Source organism: Terrapene carolina, unplaced genomic scaffold, assembly GCF_002925995.2.
Source record: "Terrapene carolina triunguis isolate 2854851 unplaced genomic scaffold, T_m_triunguis-2.0 Scaffold113, whole genome shotgun sequence".
NCBI classification, from domain to species: Eukaryota; Metazoa; Chordata; order Testudines; family Emydidae; genus Terrapene; species Terrapene triunguis.
The window spans coordinates 7,359,133-7,382,795 of NW_020664464.1; the positions used below are offsets into that span (position 1 = coordinate 7,359,133).

Below are 23,663 nucleotides of genomic sequence, written 5' to 3' on the forward strand. Positions count from 1 at the left end.
GCTGTGTCGGGCTGCCAGAAAAGCCTTTTTAGTACATTGTGTGGGTTTGCAGTTTCATTTTCTTAATTATAATTAAACTCATACAGTCAACTGAAACAATTCCACCCCAGTCACAACCTGCCACCATATGTAAAATCCATGATTCTCTGCTGTGGGTGTGAGGTAACTAGCATAAGTGCATTCTGGGGTATCACATAGGATCATGTGGGACTTCAGGGCCCTGAAGAATGTACAGTAAATGTAAAGAAAATTCCATGCTTACTGTCCTTGTTGTTTGGATATGCCACCTAGAATTGGATGTCTGCCACTCTTTAGATCCCAGTTCAGCAAAACACTTAAATGGGTTTACATGTTTTGCTGAATAGAGATGAACTTAAGCATGTGATTTAACACACATAAAACACGTTGTATCCGTTTCATGGCAAACAGAAGTTTGCGTTTTTATTTATTTATTTTTAAAGATATTTAGAATCCATGGGACGTTATCCAAATTCAGATTTAACATTTGTGGTTAACATTTATTTGACAGTGAGTTTTGGTTGGTTTGAATTTTCTTTCTTAGTCACATCTTTAATGTCACTTGGAAATGGTTTTTATATTTAAATACCTTTTTAAGGCTAATATTCAACTGGTCATAGTTACATAAGTCATGTCCACATGACTATAAATCTTATCATAGTGTTTCCTAATCTAGTACTATATATTCTTATCATGCAGATTACTATTTAAATCCATCATCTTGGTGACCTACATATTTATTTCAATGAGGCTTTGCATATTAAATGCATATGGTGATGCTGCCAAAACTGCTGACAGAAATCTGCTCTGATCACCCAAGACACTAGAAACCATGTTGTTAATCTAAAGTAGTTGCAATATTGTTCAATATTGCTTTGCAGTACTTCCCTATAATTTCCAGTGAAGATAACTGGTGTGAGCTTCCAGTGCAATCAATGGGTGTTGATTACTCTAAGTTGCAAGATAAAAGTATTCAAATACAAAGCAAGCTTTTAATGCTCATCTGTGAGGTATTAATGTAATTTAATGGATTAAAGCTGTTCAGAGTTTTGTGAGGCTCTTTTTGAAAAAAACAAAGTGCACCCAGACTAATACATGCCGTCAGAGTTTCAAACTGTATGGTTTGAAACAGATGCATAAGCTAGTGAAAACTGGGAGTAAAATACTCCGCATGTGGAGGTTCATTAAGCAAATTTATTATAATTCTGGATGATTGTGTGTGAGCAATGCCTTTAGAAGTTGCTACTGTACATACTCCCACTGCATCTGAGTGGCTGGACTACAACAACTTTTTTTTTCTCCCTTACCTTGTCACTCTTCTTATCCTAAAAATCCTGAAATTGGTATAAGTGCAATTTGTCTGCAAACTTTTTGAAAAATAAAAGCTATTTAATGCACAATTTCTGAGGTTGATGATGATAACTTAAACTAAATCTTCAAAATTCAACTTGGCCAGTTTCGAAGGCAGAGGTGTGCACTTATAACCTCAGGCAAGTTTCCACTGATGTGATCCCAGCTGTCCAAAAATGAGCCATCTTAACAGAGTTTGGCGCAGGAATGCAGACATTTTAACTGTTGTGATCCTTTTGGGCTACGGCTAATAAAGCTGACCAGTCAGTTATGCTAACTAAGTTCTGTAACTGAAGTTTAATAAGGGTTTTAGGAGACTCAGTGCCAGCAAGCTTTGTCCACATTTTTCTCTAAAGGGTATAATGACAACATCTGTCAGACTCATCTCAGGTATTCATTTATCATTTGTGCTGTCACTGTTCTAGCAGTCTATTCGGACAACATAGAAATGCAAATGTTTTCAAGTACTGTATTGTATCAACAGTAATTCATAGATAGTGGAGTTTTAATCTTTTTTATGCACTTGTGATTCATATTGTCTGAAGACAAGAATTCCGACAGTATGTTTTTAGAAGACTTATAAAGTACCTTTAGGTTTGAAAGTAGTTAATTTTTGCCTTGATTACCGTTTATGAAAACAGCAATATTTATAAAGCAGTCATGTTCTTTGTACAGTGAATAGAAAACTTTCTCGCTCTCCCACCCCACCCACAAAGAACTCAAACAACACCCAAAGACAAACATCCTAAAATATTTCTTTGGATGCTTCTCTTTCTTGGGGGAGGTGATTGTGGTGGACATAATGATTTATGTAAACTATTTAAAATGAAATTTTGAATACATAATAATTTGAAAAGATTAGTATGCATTTATATATTAAAGAACCAATGCTTTCATAGCTGCACCAAGAAGATAGTACCTTTCCTAGAGCTTATAAGAGAGAAGCTACCACACTTCCTTTAACCATATGTTATCCCTCTTATTTATTTTTAAGGGCCATGTCAAGTTAAAAGTAAGGCCAATCCTGTGTCCAAATGCATGCAAAATACCAATTAACTCTAACTAGAGTTACTTGCATGCAAGAGCTGTGGAATACTGTGTTGCAGTCTAGTGTGAAACTAACTTGAAGCAGCAAGTGCTGAGGGCTGGCAACAAAAGTTACAAAACAAAAGAGAAGAGGAATGGGCGGTGGAGATAAGTATTTATGGATAATTCCTGACCCCATTTTGACAGACATTAGTTAGAAAATATTGAGTTCAACAGAAGCACAGAGGAAAGCAATTTGGCATTTCTCACTGTGCTCATATAATAATGTGAAGATACCAGTTTTTATGATGGTGGTTGTTGCCATTATTAGATTTAAGTTCCAGTTGTAATTAAACTTTTTCAAATACACTTCAGTTTTTATGTAGGAAGCCTTCTTCATTCTGTGCAGGTCATTACCAGTCTACAGTAGTGGTTTCTCTAGCTTATGATTGGTGCTGACAATTGTGATATTGTATATGTAAATTAAAAATAATAATTATTAAATTAGTGTGCACACTCATTTCAGTTAACCCTTCCTCCCCCCAAAAATCCAACCATTGTACTCTTCAGTCTGTTTCTTTGACCCATGCCATAGAAACTTTTGTTGATTACTGCCCCTGTTTTCAGGCAACGCGTCCCACTGAGCACATAAATAACTGGTAGCTTTTTAATAGTAGCTGTGGTGCTTCTCTATCCTGTAAAAATATAAAATATTTATAATTAATTTCAAGTAGAGGAAGAAAACAGGGATGCGGGGGGGATAAAAAGAGAAATGAGGGAAGATGGCAAAAGAGCAATAAGGCTTCATATTTAAAACAAAAATCCACTTATTTTTAACGTTAATTTCCTACAGCTTATTTTTCTGGAAGAAAGTTCTCATATCTTAGGGTGGTGGGGGTTGGGTAGAGAACAGTGGTAGAGTTGTTACTAACTGTAAGTTGTTAGGACTTGAGTCAAATCTTTACTCTTGGGCAGATATTTTAAAAAATTACACCCCATAGGACCTGTGAAATGATTTCCCTCCTATTCAACTCATGCTGTTTGTTCTTGTTTGCTAGTGGAGCATGACAGTCCTCTTTCTCTTGATAGTGAGCCACAGAGCTTACTTTGGCCCTCTGATATTTTGGATGTAGATGTTAGATTTGCTCCTGCTTTTCTTTCTGACAAAGGGTAAATGTTTGTTTTCCTGGTACATAGGGATGTTGGCAGATAATGCTGGTGTGCAGTGCAGCAGATCAGGTCTAATGTGGTAGCTAAATGAACATATCAGCCTTTTTTTGGTCTGCTGACAGTACAGACAAGTGTGAGTTCAATCTGTTATAATGATTGAGGTCAGTCATTGCAGTTGGTTAGATGTACAGCAGAATCTGTAAAATGACCAAGCACAGTGGAAAAAATACAGCTCTAGAGAATGTCTTAATTGGTCCTAGGTGTAGTTAAAACATGCACGCAGATGTGATGGGAACTCTGCTACCTAATTGTTACAATGTTCAATGTAAAGCTAATTGTCAATGTGGTGTGTGCTAGCAAATTAACTTCCCTATGCCGTAGTATAACAGAGGATAAATGAGGTGTTTTGGACTCCCAGTCTGTCCTGCTGACACGTACTTTCCTTGTGGTTTGGAAAGAGTTCCTAAGGGGAATCGGAATGGCAGCTAAGGAAATCCATTTGAATAATGTGCATTATATTCACATTAGGAAACCTGCCTTCTCTCTCTGCATCCATGAGCGGGTTTTCCTTTCACATTTGTTGCCGATGCTTTCAGTGTTTGAATTTTGTTGGCAGCAAAGTCGCTTTGAGATCCATGATTGCCTTTATGCTGTCTGGTAACACTGACAGGAAGTAATGTCACATTAAGCTTTTTTCTTTTTCTTTTTTCAAGAGTTACTTGAAGAAGGGAATCTGTGCAAATAAATAATAACTTTGAGCCATTGGAGAAAAATAAAATGTTAGTTATAAAATTGATTTAATCATTTATGCCAATCTGGATACATTGTATGTAGACTTCGCATTCTTAATCCCTGGTAAATTGGGTTCTTAGCATGAAAGGAAGGATTATCCTCAATTAAGTGTCTAGTCTGCTGAAATTAAGACAAAACAAAAATTGGTGTCATGCTGTTTTTCTTCTTAGTGAGTCAACCAGATATTTTTTGACACAAATCAGTTAACACTGTAGATTTCAATCCAAAATGAAAAGTTTACTATTATCTGTAAAATCTGTATTATTTCTATAGGGAAAACAGTAATTCTAACATTTCAAAATTAGTCATTTGTAGAATGGTAAGGCTATCTTTTTTATTTCATTTGTTGTATTTAAATTAGCCATAAAAGAGAGAGACAAGAACTGATTGGATCTCTATAGAAATATCAGCTGCATGAGGGTGTTGTGAAGCTGCTGCTCTTTAATGCTATCAGTCCTATATTATGCCATTTAGGGCACTAATCATGTGGGAAATATAGACAGTACTTGACCTGACATAATTGGAGAATCTTCTCAGTTTGCTGTTCTAATTGGTAACTGTTTTCTGAACCTTCAAGTCACTTCTGTTGGCAGGAGGCACGCTGAGCCCTGGGTAAAAAAATTTGATATTGTCATCTGTGTCCCAGTTTTTTGTTTACTGTCATTTGTGTCATTTCAGTATTTCATAAAGTGCTAGTAACATGAGTGGAAAATGGAGACCCTTTCATACCACCTGATGGAATTCCATACAACTGACACTCAGAAGGAGTAGTTTGCAATAGCAAGCATACATACATAAAAAAATACTTTCATCAATTGTGGTAGAAGTTTTGAAGCTTGCTCTTAAACCTTTAAATATTTTAATGTACTATTTTCATTTCTTGCCCAGACTAATCATTGAATTTACCCAGTCTAAATTGATTGTTTTCAGGACTGCTGTTAATGTAACTATTTTTTTTGAATAGTTAGTAAAATCTAATTTTTTAAAATAAATCCCTTTATTGTCTACTGTGATTTTATGCAACCCAGAACAGTGTTGGCATAATCTGTGAATGAACACCCAAACCATCCGAGATCTCAAACTCTAGGATGTTGGACATGTCATGTTAATTGATCCTGCTCACATTCCTACATCATAGGCTTCAGCGCTTGTCAGGGAAATTACTGGAATACCTATTGCAGTAGCTTCTCATGGATATTTTTATTCCAGAATAAGGGCTGGTCTGCACTTAAATGTTGCGGCAGCATGAAGTGAAGGCACTACTTATGACAACGGGAGGGCTTCTCCTTTCAGTGTAGGTACTTCATCTCCACATGCTGCTGTCTACACAGGGGTTAGGTTGTTTAACTATGTCAGTTAGGGGATCTGGATTTTTCACATTCCTGAGTGACATAATTATATTGATGTAAGTTTATAGTGTAGACCTGGGCGAAGAGACTCTCTCGTTCTGGGTTAAGAGTTTCTATTTGAGGAACTATTGAGGAATAGCCATTCCAGTCACTTTTTCCTTTTTCCTCAGTCTGGAAAACTGGAGAGGGATGGAAGGGGCTGAAAAATCATGAGTAGATTTCCTGATGTCGCAAGTCGGTGTGGCAAAACGTTTTTTTTTTTTTAATTTTACTTAAGAATAACCTTGAAAAAGATTGCCAATAAGTTTAGTCTTTCAGGTCCTTGCTACCCATTAACCATCCCCAATGTGACCCTGCAGGGTAATGAAACTGATGAGTTGATATAACCTCTGCGTATCCATTGGGGCACAGGTACAAAAAATAATGGATAAGGACTACTAGTGGTTATTGGGATGGGGAAGTTACATCCCAGAAACTGTGGATTCTTGCCCCTTAATTATTATTCTGTAAACTAGTAATTAAATACATATCATAGGAACTGCTTGTATGTGTGCATGAGTATGCTTTTGGGGTTTATATAATGCCATGTATACTTTTTGGACTGATAACTAAGTTTTTCTTTATCGTTTTTTGGAATACTGAATTGCACAGAAGTGTGTCAGCATTGTTTGGTATAGACACGTGCGTGTAAACATAGGGTACAATCATATGTGCAGGAACTATGCATTAAAGGGACACTAAATTTAAAAATAAAATAAAACCTATTTCTTATCTCTGTTAATACTTGAAATTACTCTCAACATATTTTAGGCACAGATCTTGCAAGCTGCTTGCATGAGTGGAATCTACACCCATGTGGAAAAATTTGCAGGATCCAGGTCTTAAAAATACAAACTGCTCTTTCCCTTTTTGCAGTTATTTTCTGTGAGAGTTTGGACAATGAAAACAAATGAAGTCAGTTTTGCATTTTATTATTAGTTTCCCTTTCAGCTTCTCAATCCTGCAATATTTGTGTTGCTTAAAAAATTATTTCTTAGCATTTTTTTGTGGTCAAATTTGAGTTGACTGTGTCTCTTTAAGCTGTATCTTCTATTGCAGACATTGGGTGTTCATTTTAAAATACAAATCCATTTTTCATCAGAATTGGATTTTAATATATATTGCTTCCGAAACACTGGCTTCCTTATTCTCTTGTGTGTGTATTTGAAGGAGAAGCTGGGTTAAATTCCGCCTATACTTATCAAGGTAATTAGTTCAGTCATCCAACAAGCCCACCTTTTAGCCACAAAACATTGTGGTAAAGACATTACTGTGAGCTTCTTTATACTGAATTTCATTGGACCCTCCCATATGCTTTGTGTAAAGCCCTCTGGCATTTGTGTAGCTTGAATAGTCATGAATAAAAGAGCTTAGAGCGAGCTTTAAAGTACAGCCTCTGAAGTAGGCAAAAGAGGATTCAAATTGTCTTGTGTACCCTGTTTTGTTTTCTTCCTCTATGTGGTTGAGCATTAATGTTTGAGCACTGCAAAGCTTCGGTTTCAAATGCGGAGTCATTCAATGAGTAGCAAATTGACTATTAGGTTATGTTTATGATATTTTAAGAGTAAATATCTGGCTTTTAATTATACACAAATATTTCCTTCTGGACTCACCACTGTATCTGATTTGGCCTAAAGTAAGTTTTCCTTTAAGTATGTAAATATATATTGGCACCATGCTTCCTTCTTGTGATAATCTTTTTTTAGATGGCTTTTAGAAACCAGGCTTATCAGGTCTTTTTGATAGGAGTTTTTTGCACAACTCATTCAGCATTGTTCATGGCATTAACACATCACTGAACAAATTGCCCTCTTGCATATGCTAATTCTGTACTTAAAAGAACTCATTGTAACATGTTTTAATGCTTTAGCTGGAGGGGAGATGGGAATCAGAGGCATGTCAAATTGTGTCATGTGACCCAAAAATATTTAAAATGCCTTTTTTTCTTTGGGTCAACAGTTTGTACTTTTCATAACTGAATGAAAGTAGCCTGTGTCATTTGTAGAAAAGATTAGTCTTTGCTCTTGTCTTTTGTGTGTGTATTGGCCTCAGTTTTTAAGTCCAAGACTGATTAAACAATGTGATAGCTTTAATTTCACACTAATGGTGAATTTTATGTTGGCAGTGAAAATATTTAATCTTTCTGTTTGCAGTAAATTTGTTGAGGGCATCCTTTTGAGGTTACTATCACAGCTAATAAATAAACGAGCACTGGGTAATCTTACTCTGTAGCTAACACCTACTTAATTGTTATTGTTTTAAGAGGTAGTGTTCATAATGGTACATGCAATGGGCAGATCCTCCAAGCTTTATTTGCTTTTGACGTAAAAATGAGAAATCCATCCTTAGGTAATAACTTTAAATTTACAATTATAATGTATAAATGCCATTGTATGTTTGTGTGTATGTGAATACATATAAAATACTGTATGTTCATGAATAAACAATGTTTCTTCTAAAGTAAAACAATGAGGTCAGTTAAATTGAGTAACCTCACAAATAGTTGCTGACGAGTGAACTAAGTTTCTGCTAGGTTGACTTATGCAAAGAATAAGCAAAATGTAAAATGCATGAATCCCTATAATTATAATTTGCCTTTGAAGACTTTGAGTTGAATTAAATCGAATGAGAGATTGAGACGGTATTACATTTCTAAAATATCTATTGCATCTAGTTTGTTTTCAGGTGTATATGAAGGGATTCGGGAAGGAATTTTTGATTGACTTGTTTTTTGTCTTTACAGAGTAATTCTCTGTTGGTATCGGACAGCCTGCGAAACACGGATAAACGCAGGAATGGTCCTGAATATTCCAATGACATCAAAAAAAGAAAGGTGGATGATAAGGATTCCAGCCACTATGTAAGCAAATCTGTTTCAAATAAATTAATCATTTATTTGCAGATGTTTTGTGTGTGAGCAGTGAAATAGTTGTTAAAAGCAGGGCAGATTGATTTAAATCAAAGTTATTTAAATCACCCATTTTAATAATTTAAATTAGCAAACAGGCAACCTCATTTAAATAATCTATTATAATCTGGTTTTGTATTTATACTTTTTAGTTATTTTCCTAAAGAAGGTTAGTTCTCATGTTGATTTGCGACTAAATATAGCTTCACATTAAATTTGGTGTTTGTTTTTGCTAATCAGGAGGATACACCACATTTATTTTTAAGTAGTTATATAGAATAATTTACATTTATTTGGATTCTTAATTTTTCTTAATTTATTTTTAATTTTTTATGTTAGAAAATGTGAATGGTGCATTCTTCTTCGAGTGATTGCTCCTGTGTATTCCACAGTAGGTGTGCGTGCTCGCCACGTGCACCAGTGCCAGAAGTTTTTCCCTTAGCAGTACCCATACTGGGGGAGCACCGCGGCGACCCCTGGAGTGGCGTCTGCATATCGCGCTATAAGGGGAGCCACGGGCTCCCCCCACCCTCAGTTCCTTCTTGCCGCTAGTGAAGGTGGTCGGAACTTTGCGCTCCAGCTCTGCTGCAGCCTTTCTTCCCTAGTGGTACCGTTCGTCGGATCGTTCTCAGTGTTAGCTTGGGCTCGGGGCATGCCCCGCGCCCCAGGCTTCAAGTTGTGCGACTCCTGTCGCCGCTGTATGCCCAGGAGCGACCCTCACGCTGAGTGTCTTCGCTGCCTGGGTGAGACTCATATTAGCGACTGCTGCAAAATCTGTAGGTCGTTCAAACCAAGAACTAAAAAGGAGAGGGACTTCAGACTTCGAGCTCTCCTAATGGAGTCTGCGATAACACCGACGCCGGTACGCAGATCGGACTCTGCACCGGCCGCCGCGTCGTCGGTACGTAGCGAGGCCCCTTCGACCACTCGGCGTTGCTCTCCCTCCAGGAAGCAAGGGAAGGGCCCGGCCTCGCAGCAACGCCGCGTTAAGGACAAGGGGGAGGCTGGTCCCGCGCTGGGCAGCTCTCGGTCCCCCCCCCCCGGGCGTAAGACCTCAGACTCGTGTAGAGCAGTGCAGCCCGGTGCCATCAACGCCGGAGGTGGTGCAGGCTGCAAAGGACATTATGTCTTTGCCCATGCCGAGCTCACAACCGCGTATGGGCCCCAGGTCTCGAGGCAAGCCCCTGTTAGGTGCCCGTCAGACCTCTTCGGTGAGCCGCAGCTCTCACTCCAGGGATCACTCCCCGCACTGCTTGACACGCAGCGACCGCTCATTGGGGGACACCCGGCCACCGTCAACACCGGCCGAACCCTCCGACCCGTTGTTGAGATGGGAATCGCGGGCCCCCTCTACGCCGCCCGCCAGCGAGCGCAGGCACCGAGAGAAGCGCAGGGAACGCTCTCCGGTCAGGCGTGGGTACCGGAGCCGATCTCGACACGACAGACGTCGTCGTTTGTGCTCCAGCTCCCACTGATTCCCTCTTCAACATTCTATCTCCCTCGGCACCGTGCTGCTTGGCCCTGCCGTTACACCAAGGTGTTGCCAATATCACCAGTTCCTTGTGGCAAGCTCCCGCTTCCTTGGCCCCTATCTCCAAGAAGGCTGAAAGGAAGTGTATTGTGCCGGCGAAGGGTCATGAATACCTTTACTCCCACCCAGCACCTAACTTGCTCGTGGTTGAGTCGGTGAACCACAGAGAGCGCCAAGGCCAACCCGCGCCCACCCTTAAGAACAAAGATGCCAAGAGACTCGATTCCTTTGGCGGAAGGATTTATTCGTCAGCTAGTTTTCAGCTGAGAGTAGCCAACCACCAGGCCTTACTCAGCAGGTATGACTTTAACCTGTGGGAGTCTTTTTGCCTAAGTTCGAGCCCTTTCTCCCAGACTGGGATAGGAAGGACTTCAAGGCTCTGGTGGGAAAGGGGTCGTCGGCGGCTAAAGCGGCCCTACAGGCGGTGGCGGCGGTGGCGGATGCGGCTGATACGGCGGCTCGCTCCATGGCGTCTGCAATCTCCATGCGCCGGGCATCGTGGCTCCTGTTATCGGGTCTATCGACGGAGGCCCCATCCCTGATGCAGAACCTCACGTTCGATGGCAAGGCGCTCTTTGTGAACCAAATGGATGTCAGGCTGCATGGGATGAAAGACTCCTGCACCACCCTGCAAGACCCTAGGTCTCTACGTCCCTCCGGCAAAGGACAAGGCCAAATCGCTCCCAGCGGCTCAACCGACTAGGGGCAGATATGAGCCCCCGTACAGAAGGCCTTGAGACCAGAAACGCCGGTCAGAGTCAGTCCCACTCTGCCCAGCAGCCTGGTCCCTCTAAGGGCAAGAGGCAGGGAAAGAGGCAGTTTTGACTATTTACAGGGGGGCACTGGGCCTGTTGCCAGGGAGACCCCCCCGACCAATAAAGTTTGTTCTGCAACCAATTGTCTGCCTTCCTCAGGGCATGGTCCCGCATAACGTCGGACCAGTGGGTCCTCAGCACTATTGCTGAGGGATACGTTTTGCAGTTCACTTCACCCCCCCCCACCCCCCGCCAAGCCACCCGTCCCCCAATGTGGCCCTGGGAGATCCTGAGCAGGTCTGCATCCTGGATCAGGAGGTGGATTGGCTGCTCAGCCTCGGTGCGGTGGAACGCGTCTCAGCACAGTTCCAGAGCAATGGTTTTTACTCCCAATACTTCCTGATCCCCAAGGCGAAAGGGGGTCTCAGACCCATCCTGGACCTGCACTATCTGAACCAGGTTCCTAACCCGTTCTAAGTTCCGCATGGTGTCCCTAACTTCTATTATCCCCACCCTAGACCCGGGAGACTGGTACGCGGCCCTGGACCTCCAGGACGCTTACTTTCATGTCCACATTTTCGAGGGGCACAGACACTTCCTCAGATTCGTGGTGGGGATGGGGCACTACCAGTTTACGGTCCTCCCCTTTGGCCTATCCACAGCCCCCAAGGTTTTCACGAAATGTATGGTAGTGGTGGCGGCATACCTCAGGAAAAAGGGGGTGCAAATCTTCCCCTACCTGGACGACTGGCTCCTCAAGGGCGATTCTCGTCCAGAGGTGGGAGTCCCACGTGCAGCTACTCCTGGCCACGTGCAAAAACCTAGGTCTAGTCGTGAACGAGGCAAAACCTACTTTAGTGCCCGTCCAGCGCATAGAGTTCATTGGAGCTCTCCTGGACTCCTCCAAGGCCACGGCCTCTCTTCCTCTGGACAGATTCAAGACCCTAAGGGACCTCATTGCCTCGGTCTCCTCGTTCCCGGTGACCACAGCCAGGTTGTGCCTTCGGCTCCTGGGGCACATGGTGGCTTGCACGTACGTGGTCCGCCATGCCAGACTCCGGATGAGGCCCCTCCAACTCTGGCTAGCCTCCCAATTCTCCCAGGCCCGGGATGGCCTGGACAAGGTCCTCACGATCCCGTCCCCGGTATTGACTTCCCTTCAGTGGTGGTCCCTCCCGAGCAATATGCTGCAAGGGGTTCCCTTCAGGTAGGCCAACCCATCCATAGACCTGATGTCCGATGCTTTGGACCTGGGCTGGGGAGCTCACATGGGAGACGTACAGACCCAGGGTACGAGGTTGACCCCGGACTTGTCCCTGCACATAAATGTCAAGGAACTCGGGGCGATACCTCTGGCGTGCGTGGCTTTTCTCACGCACCTCCATGGCAGGATGGTCAGAGTCCTCATGGACAACACCGCCGCCATGTACTATATCAACAAGAAAGGCGGGACTCGTTCCCTAGCCCTCTGCCGGGAAGCCCTGGCCTTCTGGGAGTTCTGTATAGCGGCTGAGAGCGGCTCACCTCCCGGGCGTCTGCAGTACGCAAGCGGATTGCCTCAGCAGGGTCTTCTCCCCCCAGTATGAGTGGTCACTCCACTCGGCGGTCGCCCACCAAATCTTCCTAGAGTGGGGAGCTCCCCAGATCGACCTGTTTGCAACCTGCCAGAACCTGTGTTGCTCACAATTCTGTTCCGGGGAGGGGTGGGGAAGGGCGCGATCTCCGACACGTTTCTCCTGAGCTGGTCAGGCCAGCTCCTCTATGCCTTCCCCGCATTCCTCCTCATCGCCAAGGTCCTTCAGAAGGTGAAAGTGGACAAGGCGAGGGTCATTCTTATAGCCCCGGTGTGGCCCCACCAGCACTGGTACGGGCCCCTCCTACGCCTCTTGGCGGCCCCCTCCCCCGAGGGTGCTACCGCTCCGCCCGGACTTCTTCTCCCAAGACGGGCGATGCCTCCTCTATCCCAATCTGGCCGCGCTCCACCTGACAGCGTGGCTACTCCGTGGCTAAACGAGGAGGAGAAGATGTGTTCGGAGCAGGTAAGGAGAGTCCTCCTGGAAAGCAGGAAGCTGTCCACGCGTCGGACGTCTGTGGCGAAGTGGTCCAGGTTTGCCAGGTTGGCGAGCGAGCGGCGAGTTCCCCCTCCGCTGCACCTCTCCAGTTCATCCTAGACTACCTTTTATCCCTTAGGACCCACGATCTGGCACCGGCCTCAGTCAGGGTGCACCTCGCAGCCATGTCGGCTTTTCACCTGCCAGTGCAGGGACACTTGGTCTTCTCCCACCCTATGACCTCCCGCTTCCTGAAGGGCCTCGATCATTCGTTCCGTACGCTAGGCCCCCCGTGCCACAATGAGACCTCAACGTGGTCTTGTCAGGTCTCACGGCTCCCCCCTTCAAACCACTGGCCACGTGTTCCTGGTCGCACCTCTCGTGGAAGGTGGCCTTCCTCGTGGCAATCATGTCTGCCCGACGTGTCTCGGAGCTCAGGGCCTTAACCTCAGAACCCCCCTATATGGTTTTCCATAGGGATAAGGTCCAGCTTCGCCCACACCCGGCGTTCCTCCCGAAGGTGGTTTCCACCTTCCACATGGAGCACAGCATCTTTCTCCCCGTGCTCTGCCCTAAGCCCCACTCCTTTAGCGAGGAACGCTGCCTCCACACGCTCAATGTGCGTAGGGCATTGGCCTTTTACCTGGATAGAACTAAGCCGTTCCGGAGATCCTCTCAACTCTTTATTGCCTCGGCTGAGCGGGCGAGAGGGCAACCTGTCTCTACTCAGCGCCTCTCCCGCTGGATTACCTCGTGCACACGCACGTGTTATGACCTGGCAGGGATTCCCCCGCCTCCTGTCATTAAGGCCCACTCTATGAGGGCTCAGACCTCATCAGCTGCCTACGCCGCCCATGTCCCCATTCAGGACATGTGTAGGGCGGCCACGTGGGCTTCAGTTCACACGTTTACTTCGCATTACGCGATCGTCTCCCAGTCTAGGGACGACGCCGGGTTCGGCAGGGCGGTACTTTGTCCCGAACCATTGTGAACTCCTACCCACCTCCAACAGATACTGCTTGGAATCACCTACTGTGGAGTACACAGGAGCAATCACTCGAAGAAGAAAGGACAGTTACCTGTTCCGTAACTGGCCTCCTTCGAGGTGTGTTGCTCCTGTCTATTCCACACCCCGCCCTCCTTGCTCTCTGTCGGAGTTGTCCGGCAAGAAGGAGCCGAGGGTGGGGGGAGCCTGTGGCTCCCCTTATAGCGCGATATGCAGGCGCCACTCCAGGGGTCACCACGGTGCTCCCCCAGTACGGGTACTGCTAAGGGAAAAACTTCTGGCACCGGTGCAAGTGGCGAGCACGCACACCTACTGTGGAATAGACAGGAGCAACACGTCTCGAAGAACGCCAGTTACGGAACAGGTAACTGTCCTTTTCTTCTTTATTAAATGATTAATTTTAACATAAGATTTATGTCAAGCTCTATTTTGATGGAATTTCAATTAAAAGAGCACAAAAAATGGGATACTAATTTTTAATTAAACTATCTTAAATATACTGCATACATAATATAAAAGTTTATCAAAATATGTTTTGCATTTAAAACTATCTGATTTATTAAACAAAGGAAGTATTATCTGTAGTTGGTGAATCTGATTGTTTCTGGTCACCATGTCCTTAAGATTTTAGAACTAGTAGATCTCATAGTCTCAAACCTAGTTTTCATTCATAGATTGGAAGAGGAAAACAAGCTTTCCTGCATTTTCAACTGCCATTAGTTACTTAACTTTGAATGAACTAGTCACTGAACTGAAATGGTTGAATAAACTGAAATGAAGAAAATATTCTCTCTGCACTTTCAAATATGTACAGCTTAATATTATTTTTGCATTTAAATTAAATTATTTTAATACATTATAATAAGTTTAGGCCTCACCATAGGTTGTCATAGTTCCAATTTTAATTGTAAATAGGTTTATTAAAAACAAAAATAAAAACTGATTTAAATTTAAAAAACCCGATTTAAAAAAACACCCTTGTTAAAAGCTGTATTTCAGGTTTTGTATGGTTGTTGCCACACTTATTGATGTTCTCCATATTCAGTCATGCTATATAGTGTAATGACTGAATAGTTTAGCCTAGTCCCAAGATTATTACTGTCATTGGGTTTTAGGGAACCAGCAGTGCCTGCCTTTAGGAGTCAGAAGCCTTCTAGGATTCAGAAGCAAGTTGTTTACCTCTGTTTCCTCCCCTTCTACAAATTGTAATAGTAGCCACCATTGTAGCTTGAATGTGCCTCAGGGTCCGTGAGGGTACATCTACAAGAAAATCCATCCCCCTCCTTAACTTTGGAGCCCGAACCCAAATGTCTACACAGCTATTTTTAGCTACAAGCCCCACAAACTTGAGTCTATATAGTCTCTGAAACACACTGCCATTGGTTTCTGCTTGCCATGTAACCTAACAAAGCTACCTACTACTTACGTTGGTTGAAATTACAAAATTTCTATGAAAAGCAATGCGCAAAAAAACAAAACAAAAAACCACCAGTAAAATGTTTCCACAACTTGTATGTTGTCTTTTGACCAGCTTTACTTGCCCCTGAAGTTCCAAAGAACCAATAGCAGAAAGGGTCGTGGATCATATGCACTGGCTGCAATGGCTCAGCATTTCTCCCCTTAACCTTCTTCCAAGATTATGGTAGATAAGCATGGGAGGAACAGAATTTAATGTAAATTAAATAGAAATAATAGTAATTGGAGAGGGAATGGAGATGTTAGTCACACAGAGAAACAGAGGGGAGGACTGATTTATTTTTGTTAAAAGTGCAATTGTGACACAATTGTACAGTGGCAAGAATGCCCTGGATCTGTGGCTTCAGGCACTAGCTGCATTGCTGGTCACTCAGACCCAAGAAAATTAGATTCTATTGTAATTCTCAACATCTGTGGGTATGATTTATCTCCTTCACTTGATCCCAGGTTTTCACCAGATGCTTGTGTTGCTCACAATAGGTTCAGTTCTATTCTCAGTGACACCCTTGTAGTCTCTTTGATTTTGGGGTTGCATCAGAGCAACTGTAAGCAGCTTGGGGCACCTTCCCTCTCCTGTTAACCTAGCCCTGTATTACCACTGCATCTTTGAAACCAAAATCTGTGATTTCTTCCACCATCTTGTATCAATGCTGGGAACTTTTGACAAACTTTCCTATGTACTAAAATCTTTCACCTCACTAGTGTCCAGATGCTAGCAGTTTTGGGAGTATTAATAACCTCATTTATTCAAAGGAGAGCATGCTTAAACCATTGTCTGTTTCCTTGGGAATCATATACAATGTGAAACTGTTGATTTTATGGAAAATAAGACAACTTCTCTTTTTGGTAGAAGCAGTAGGAATGGAATTGGATTATAAGTAGATAAAATAAATACTTAATTCTTAAAACAGAGTTTAAAATAATTCCACTTGGAACAGGCTTAATATTTAAAGATTTACTAGATTTCCAATTGCACTCACATGGTTGCTGTTTTCCTGCTTTCCTAAAAGCAGCACTTTTAATGACAAGGAGGCATTTGTGTCTAGAAAGCAGAAATAAGTTGGCTAAAGAGAATTGTGGGATTGGAAATAAGACAGTAAATTCAAGATCTTTGCATTTAATTTCTGCTCAAAACTTTTGATATTATGAAGTTTTAAAATGGAAATTGGGATGGTCTCAAACTGGACTCTGGACTTATCCAGGAGTATTACCTTGGATTTAGGAGAATCTTCTGAAACAAGTAGTACACATAGGAAATTTCTTTGAAAATCCTCGCCATTGTGCTTTTCACGTTCAAAGCACTGTGCAAACTGTAACTAATTCTGCAACTCTCCTTTTACAGCTGATAGGACTGAAATATACAGATTAACAATGAGAGCAGTTAAGGATGTCTTTTTTCCTCCGAGTGTAAACAGTTACCGGACTAGCCATACATGATTTATATTTTATAGTTAAATACAAATATTCTTTCAGCTATCACAAATCTAATGTAAAGCTAAAAGGCAAAAAAGCTGTGCTCCTATTTTCATCAAATTTGTATATTTTCCCTATCATTTATAAAAGTGGCGAAGGGCTCTCTGTTGCTAATGGTGTGGCTCTCCTCTTTCTGTCTGTCTAATTCGGGTAGGACAGTGATGTTTGAATATTCAGGTTGTGAATACAGCAGATGCTTAGTCTTTTCCCATGCTTTTCAAGTGTATTAAATGGAATAAACAATTTTTTTCTAGGACAGCGATGGGGACAAGAGTGACGATAACTTGGTTGTGGATGTATCCAATGAGGTAACTTAGTTTTCATTTTTTGCACTTTTAACATTTGCCCAAGCATTGAAGGAAAAATTCACTATCGTCTAAATCAGAGGTCAGCAACCTTTCAGAAGTGGTGTGCCGAGTCTTCATTTATTCACTCTAATTTAAGGTTTCGCGTGCCAGTAATACATTTTAACGTTTTTAGAAGGTCTCTTTCTATAAGTCTATAATATATAACTAAACTATTGTTGTATGTAAAGTAAATAAGGTTTTAAAAATGTTTAAGAAGTTTCATTTAAAATTAAAATGCAGAGCCCCCCGGACCGGTGGCCAGGACCCGGGCAGTGTGAGTGCCACTGAAAATCAGCTCACGTGCCGCCTTCGGCACGCATGCCATATGTTGCCTACCCCTGGTCTAAATGTATATAAAAATAATGCTTGGGTATTTTCTTTTTACTAATATTAGTAATTAACCTGAAAAACCTTAAAATTTAATGCCTGCTGGCTGCCATATAACAGGACAGAGCAAATTGGGCTGTCTTATCTGCTCCCTCTTGCACTGGTTCATACACATTTCAGCTTTCCCATAAGATGCATTTCAACATTTCACAGCTGCTGTCATGACTGCCTCTGTGTGGTGGGGAAGAGTTAAGATGGGGATGTATGTACAGGACCGGGGTTGATCAGGCAGTGTTTTTAAATCAAAGTGTCTTTGGCAGGGGCAGGGTTGGAACACAAGGTTAAAGCGAACTGAGAGTTGAGAAGCAACTAGAGATGTACACAGAATTTCCTAGGGCGAGTGACCCTTTAAGAAGACCCTACCAGTGTTCAGGAAAGACAGTCTAGGTAGCTACAGTTCCTGCCAGCAGCACCAAGGTGAAGGGGGCTAGTCCAACTCCCTCCTCCCCCTCTTATATCCTGCAGATACAAGACTTTGGGAGCATAGGATGCCATCAGTCCTCTTCTCTTACTCCGATCTGCCTTCTAGCAGCACTGGGAGGCAGGGCCTTTACCAAGCCATGGTGTACAGATGAGGTCTGCTCTGTCAGCCGTCAGTTTTGTAGCACTGGATGGTGGAAAGTGGGTATCCGAGCAGGGAGCTAGGTAACTAGCAACATCCTCAGAAGCCCAGACCACAGCAATATCTGAGCAGACGATACAGAATTGATTAATAGACTTTCTGCTCTCCTGCACCTGATACCACCTGCAGGGGTCCACCTGACCCCTGGGCGAGCAGCAGAGTGTGTGGAGGAACCATTGGAGTCCTGGTGGCTTTGCAACCTCTGCCCAGGGCAGGCACTTGGCGGGGGTGGGAGCAGGGGGCAAGAGGAGGAGTGGGGGAAGGTTTGCTACATAGAGGGGTAATATGGACAGTCTGTACAGAGGAAAGAAAACAATAGATAATACATACTCTATGGGCCAGGAGCTCAGGGTCATTTTCTTTGAGGGTGGGGATAAGCAAAGTGGGTTATCGTAGATTGTAATCTCCTCTTTATATATTTAAGAAAAAATTACCATATTATTATTTAAAACTCACATGCAAAACTAACTGGAATTGTTTTAATCAGTAGGCTAACTGCCCCCACTGACCAGATGAAGAGGAGACATTGTCACAGAGAAACAAACAAAAACTAATATTTAAAAAAAAATTATGTATTTAAACTTATCTATTTAAAACCTTCCAGTTTTTCCATGGTGATAATTCTGTGGCAGTGTTTTGTACAAGCCCATGGCCATAAAGTAGTTTTCTGCTGTCCCTCCCCCCCATTTGTATTTTTTTTTTTTTTTATTAGTAGTATTATTATTTTAGGATCCTTCATCGCCACGGGCAAGTCCGGCACACTCACCACGTGAGAATGGCATAGATAAAAACCGCTTGCTGAAAAAAGATGCCTCTAGCAGTCCAGCATCTACAGCCTCCTCAGGAAGTTCCACTTCCTTGAAATCCAAAGAAATGAGTTTGGTGAGTATTAAAAGCAGTCTGTAGCCCAGAGGAAATACCTATCTATTTCTCACATGTATGGTCTAACTACTAATTACTGTGCATAGTGGCTTGCTTGTTGGCAGCGGATGTCTGATTTTATACACTTGAAGTTGAAGCACGTTCTTGTTCCCCTAGACCTTTATAATACTATACAACCCTCTTCTTCGCTGATAAAAAACTTCTACTTCACACTGATCTTTCCTATGCACTTATAACTAATGGTTTCCAAGTTTACCGTATAATGCAAACGGTTCACTTTAAACAGTGTTTTCTTTTTGGAGTTGAAAATAGCTTACGCTTATTCTTCACTACAGACAAAACATACACACACACACAGATCTTTTAGAAGTCCTACAGAATCACAGTTGCCTTCTTCTAAATAGGCTGTTTTACTCTCTCTTTTGGTAAAATGTCATTAAATTATTTGATCATAAGATCTTTGGCTGTTATACTGGCACATTTTGTTAAATTGTTTTATTTTAGGGTATTATCAATTAGGCATCACTCTTTTTTTGGACTTTAATCGGGGACATTAGACAAATTTTATCTGTAATATTTGAGATGCCAGTTTTAGACTGAAAGAATTTGGTGATACGTAGAATATTGTCCTGAATTAAAATTATCTCAGACATTTTAATGCCTGTGGAGGAAGGAAAAAATGACCTTCTGCATTTTTTGCTTGTTTGATTTTGGCAGGAATAGGAAAGGTCAACATTTCTCGCTCACAAGTTAATGCTATCAACATTGTGTGGATTTATGAAAATTGGCTGAGGGAGTAGGTAGTAGGTGCCCAGTGTCCCAGCTGCTGTTGTGATAAATTGTGTAATATGGCCTGGATTAAAAATAATACTCATTTAATTTGTTTAATGATACCAGCATGAAAAAGCCAGCACGCCTGTTCTGAAATCCAGCACACCGACTCCTCGAAGTGATGTGCCAACTCCAGGCACTAGTGCTACTCCAGGACTTCGTCCAGGCCTTGGCAAACCTCCAACAATGGACCCTCTAGTTAACCAAGCTGGTAATGCATTGCTTTTCATGTGCTTTTCTAAGTCTTTCATTAATCTTTTATTTATGTAATTTGTGAATACTAAATAAATGTATTGCTTCATTCTTTATATTGTTGAAGAGGTTTGATAAGAAACAGATGTTCAAACTTAGTTTTCAGCAGCTTGTACCTCTTTCAGACTGACTGTTTACATTTATCTTCTTTCCAAATAATCTAAACTATGTAATGACTTCTTTAAAGTTTCTGATAATTATTCTGAATGCAAGCTCCTTCCTAGCCCATTATCCTGTATTTGAAGCAGCTAATATTTACTGAAATGTAAATCATGACAAATTCAGAGCAATGCTTTGCTATTCAGTCTTCAGACATCAGTTTTCTAAATTATACCTCTCAGCCTTATTGCAGTAAATAGAGAAAGACCAAATAACATGAACAGTGGGGAGAAGGAAAATATGAAGGAAGGAATGGGCAGTATGTGAAGGGATTATTAAAAGTAATCAAAATAGCTAGGCATATATGAGCTCTCATTTACACAGAGCCAGGATGTGTGGTGGTGATGAGCTTAGTTCAGAATGTAACTAGTAACATTAAAAGGGACTGTGGACAGAGGGGAAGACTGGGTGTTGCAAAAGAAGTATCCATCTGGAATGACAGTGTTTTCTTCCCTGTGTGCAGAGAAATAGAAAATTACTTGAATTCAAAATGAGCACATTATTTCATTAAACTGCAGCTGCTGGTTTGAGGACACCCTTGGCGGTATCAGGACCATACCCTACTCCATTTGGAATGGTACCTCATGCTGGCATGAATGGAGAGTTGACCAGTCCAGGGGCAGCTTATGCCAGTCTGCACAATATGTCCCCGCAGATGAGTGCTGCTGCAGCTGCAGCCGCCGTGGTTGCCTATGGACGATCTCCTATGGTAGGAAATACATTGCTTGCCATCTCAATAGGATGAGTTTTGGTTCACTGGGAAAGGCTATATGCATCATTTAACATTGTCTAACTTCCAGGCCATCACAACGCCAGAGGTTTGACTACTTCACTGTATGTTTCACTTTGCTCTATGGCTACAGAAACAAACTCGTGCCTTGAAAACAAAGAATCTCAGTGTATTATGTATGTTTCAGTTTTTGTTTGCCTTCATTAGTGCTTTGGTTCATTAAGAAATGCCAAACTATTTATTTATTTTTGTGAATAAAAAGGTAGTGTTGGAAGCTACAAAGCACTTCATTGGTTCTCTGGACATCTGTTTTTCTCCTACTGGAGCAGATCTGTACATTTTATAGACATCCTAAATTAATCTTGCAGCACACAGAAGGCTTTTTATCCACTTTTCTGTGCTTGTAGTTTTATTTTTTATGAAAATAAAAATTTGAAGTTGGTTGGTGTCTTTTTTTTTTTTTTTTTTATTGCTCTGTGGCCTGGAAAGTTAGAAAATTCCTTATGCCTAGCAACAGTGCAAATAAGGTGCTCTTTAGTCACCACTACCATAACGTAAAACTAAGCAGGGGCCCAGTTTTGCAAACATTTAAGCATATGTGTAACTTTAAGCACACAAGTAGTCCCAGTGAATTAATTGGGATTATTTCTAAGTAAAGTTATGTGCGAAAGTATTTGCAGGATATGTGAAGCTTGGTTCTGTATTCTCTAAATTCGAGAATGAGGCTAATCTTTTTACTGGAAAACAGTTTTCTTGAGCAGGAAGGATGGAAATTGTAAATGGCATATACATGTCTTTAAAACTACATGCATTATGGTTTCAAGTTATGGATACCATTTCAAAGGATGAACTTGAATGCACTTTGGTCCATATTTGTTGTAGGGATTGCTTGAAGTATGTATTTATGCTAGATGAATTAATATAATAAGATTTAAAATGCTAGGAAATCCTAAAGTAGCACATAATGTATTAAGCATATCATTACTGTCATATTTAAGCTGTTACGATCATGTACATCTATTGGTTCAGTTTTTGAATGTGAACACTGGAAAACATAAAAATAAATCTCTTAAGAACGTCCCTTTAATGCATTCCAATAAGAAACATTTGCATTTCTAAAATGCTCTACACCATTTTTTTTAATACATAAAATGAGTTGGGGGTGAAGGAAGGGGAGTTGTTTTCTCATTCAACAGGCTTGAGATTTATTCATTTTTCACTATCAGGTTGGATTTGATCCTTCTCCTCACATGAGAGTACCTGGAATCCCTCCAAATCTAGCAGGAATCCCTGGGGGGAAACCGTAAGTAACTTTTAACACCTTAGTAACATCTGAAACAGCGAGAGCACTTAGTTATCTTATGTCAGCAAATAAGACTTCCAAATGGAATGATATCTTGGGTGTTTTGAAAGAGATTGCTGTTGTCCTCTCCTGATAAGGAGTATATCTTATAAATTCTCAACTGGCAGCTGTTGTCTTAATCACATTTGTGAACATTTAGTTATTTCTGGAGAGAAGCTGATGGTGGGATACATCCCTGAGTTTCCTTTCTCTCAAGCTTTGCTATTGAACTAGAGGTAGCTAGGTGAGTTGGAAATTAGTAGTGCTCAGCAGAAGAAATAAGATGTTTTCACCTTTATATTGAAACATGTGAAGCTGTCTTTCAGCTGCTACAAATAGTGGGTGCAAATCACATCCCCCTTATATTGGTAGATATTTTAGCAGGAGTGAAGGTCTGATGAAATCACTGTGTCTCAAGCTTCAGAAGTTTAGGTGCCACTTAATGGGGATCATAAGTACTTACTTTGGCAAAAGGTGCATATTGAAGCAGGCACTTCTGAAAACTGCCTCAGAGATATGCAGCTGTAGAGCAGCAGGTTACACAGGCAAAGATGTACAGTCGACATATAAAAGTAGGAGGGTTTATTTTCACAGCAGTGCTTGAAATTAGATGCTTGTATTAATACTGAACTCACTATGTAAAGAAAAGAGCACTTAAACTACAAAATTTTGTTAATGGTGACCATGCCGTTTTGGATTCACAGATAAGTGTATTTTGGATTTTTAGAGTAATTTTATTTTTTACTGAGGAAGTAAAGGTACTAAAATTAAAGCAGTCTTGTAGTTAGCTAGTATTCTATTCTGTCAGATGAATTTTGAAATTCTCTTGAAGATGTCTGGCTTTCTGTATTTTCACAATGTAGTGCTTTGTTGGCATATTAAGCAACATTTTTAAATTATGCCACTAAAATATGTGTTTCAGTTTGGTGGGTGAGCATTTTGTTGAATCTTCAGCGTTTGCAGCAATTTGATTTTAAGTAGGTTGTAAAGGTTTAAGTAGCCTTAATTAAACCTGGTTAGGTTCCACATTTAGGGTAGAATCATGGACACATACAGCCTCTTTTTTTTTTTTAAAAAAAAGAAAAAACAAAAAAAAACCCAACCCTCTAAAAACTTCTTATTTTAACAGTTTTCTTAAAGATTTTTAGAAAATAATTTTATACAGTT

The 23,663-nt window shown here is 41.5% G+C and overlaps 1 protein-coding gene across 2 annotated transcripts in view; it reads left to right on the plus strand.

The window, feature by feature from the left end:
- The window catches only part of TLE1 (TLE family member 1, transcriptional corepressor), a 111,905-nt gene that overhangs the window by 47,045 nt on the left and 41,197 nt on the right, over window positions 1–23,663 (plus strand). For both annotated transcript variants that reach the window (XM_024193152.1, XM_024193154.1), the window contains exons 9-14: window positions 8,488–8,604; window positions 17,199–17,252; window positions 19,030–19,182; window positions 20,080–20,224; window positions 20,943–21,133; window positions 22,381–22,457. In XM_024193152.1, coding sequence (XP_024048920.1) covers window positions 8,488–8,604; window positions 17,199–17,252; window positions 19,030–19,182; window positions 20,080–20,224; window positions 20,943–21,133; window positions 22,381–22,457 — 737 coding nt within the window. The remainder of the gene's footprint in view (window positions 1–8,487; window positions 8,605–17,198; window positions 17,253–19,029; window positions 19,183–20,079; window positions 20,225–20,942; window positions 21,134–22,380; window positions 22,458–23,663) is intronic.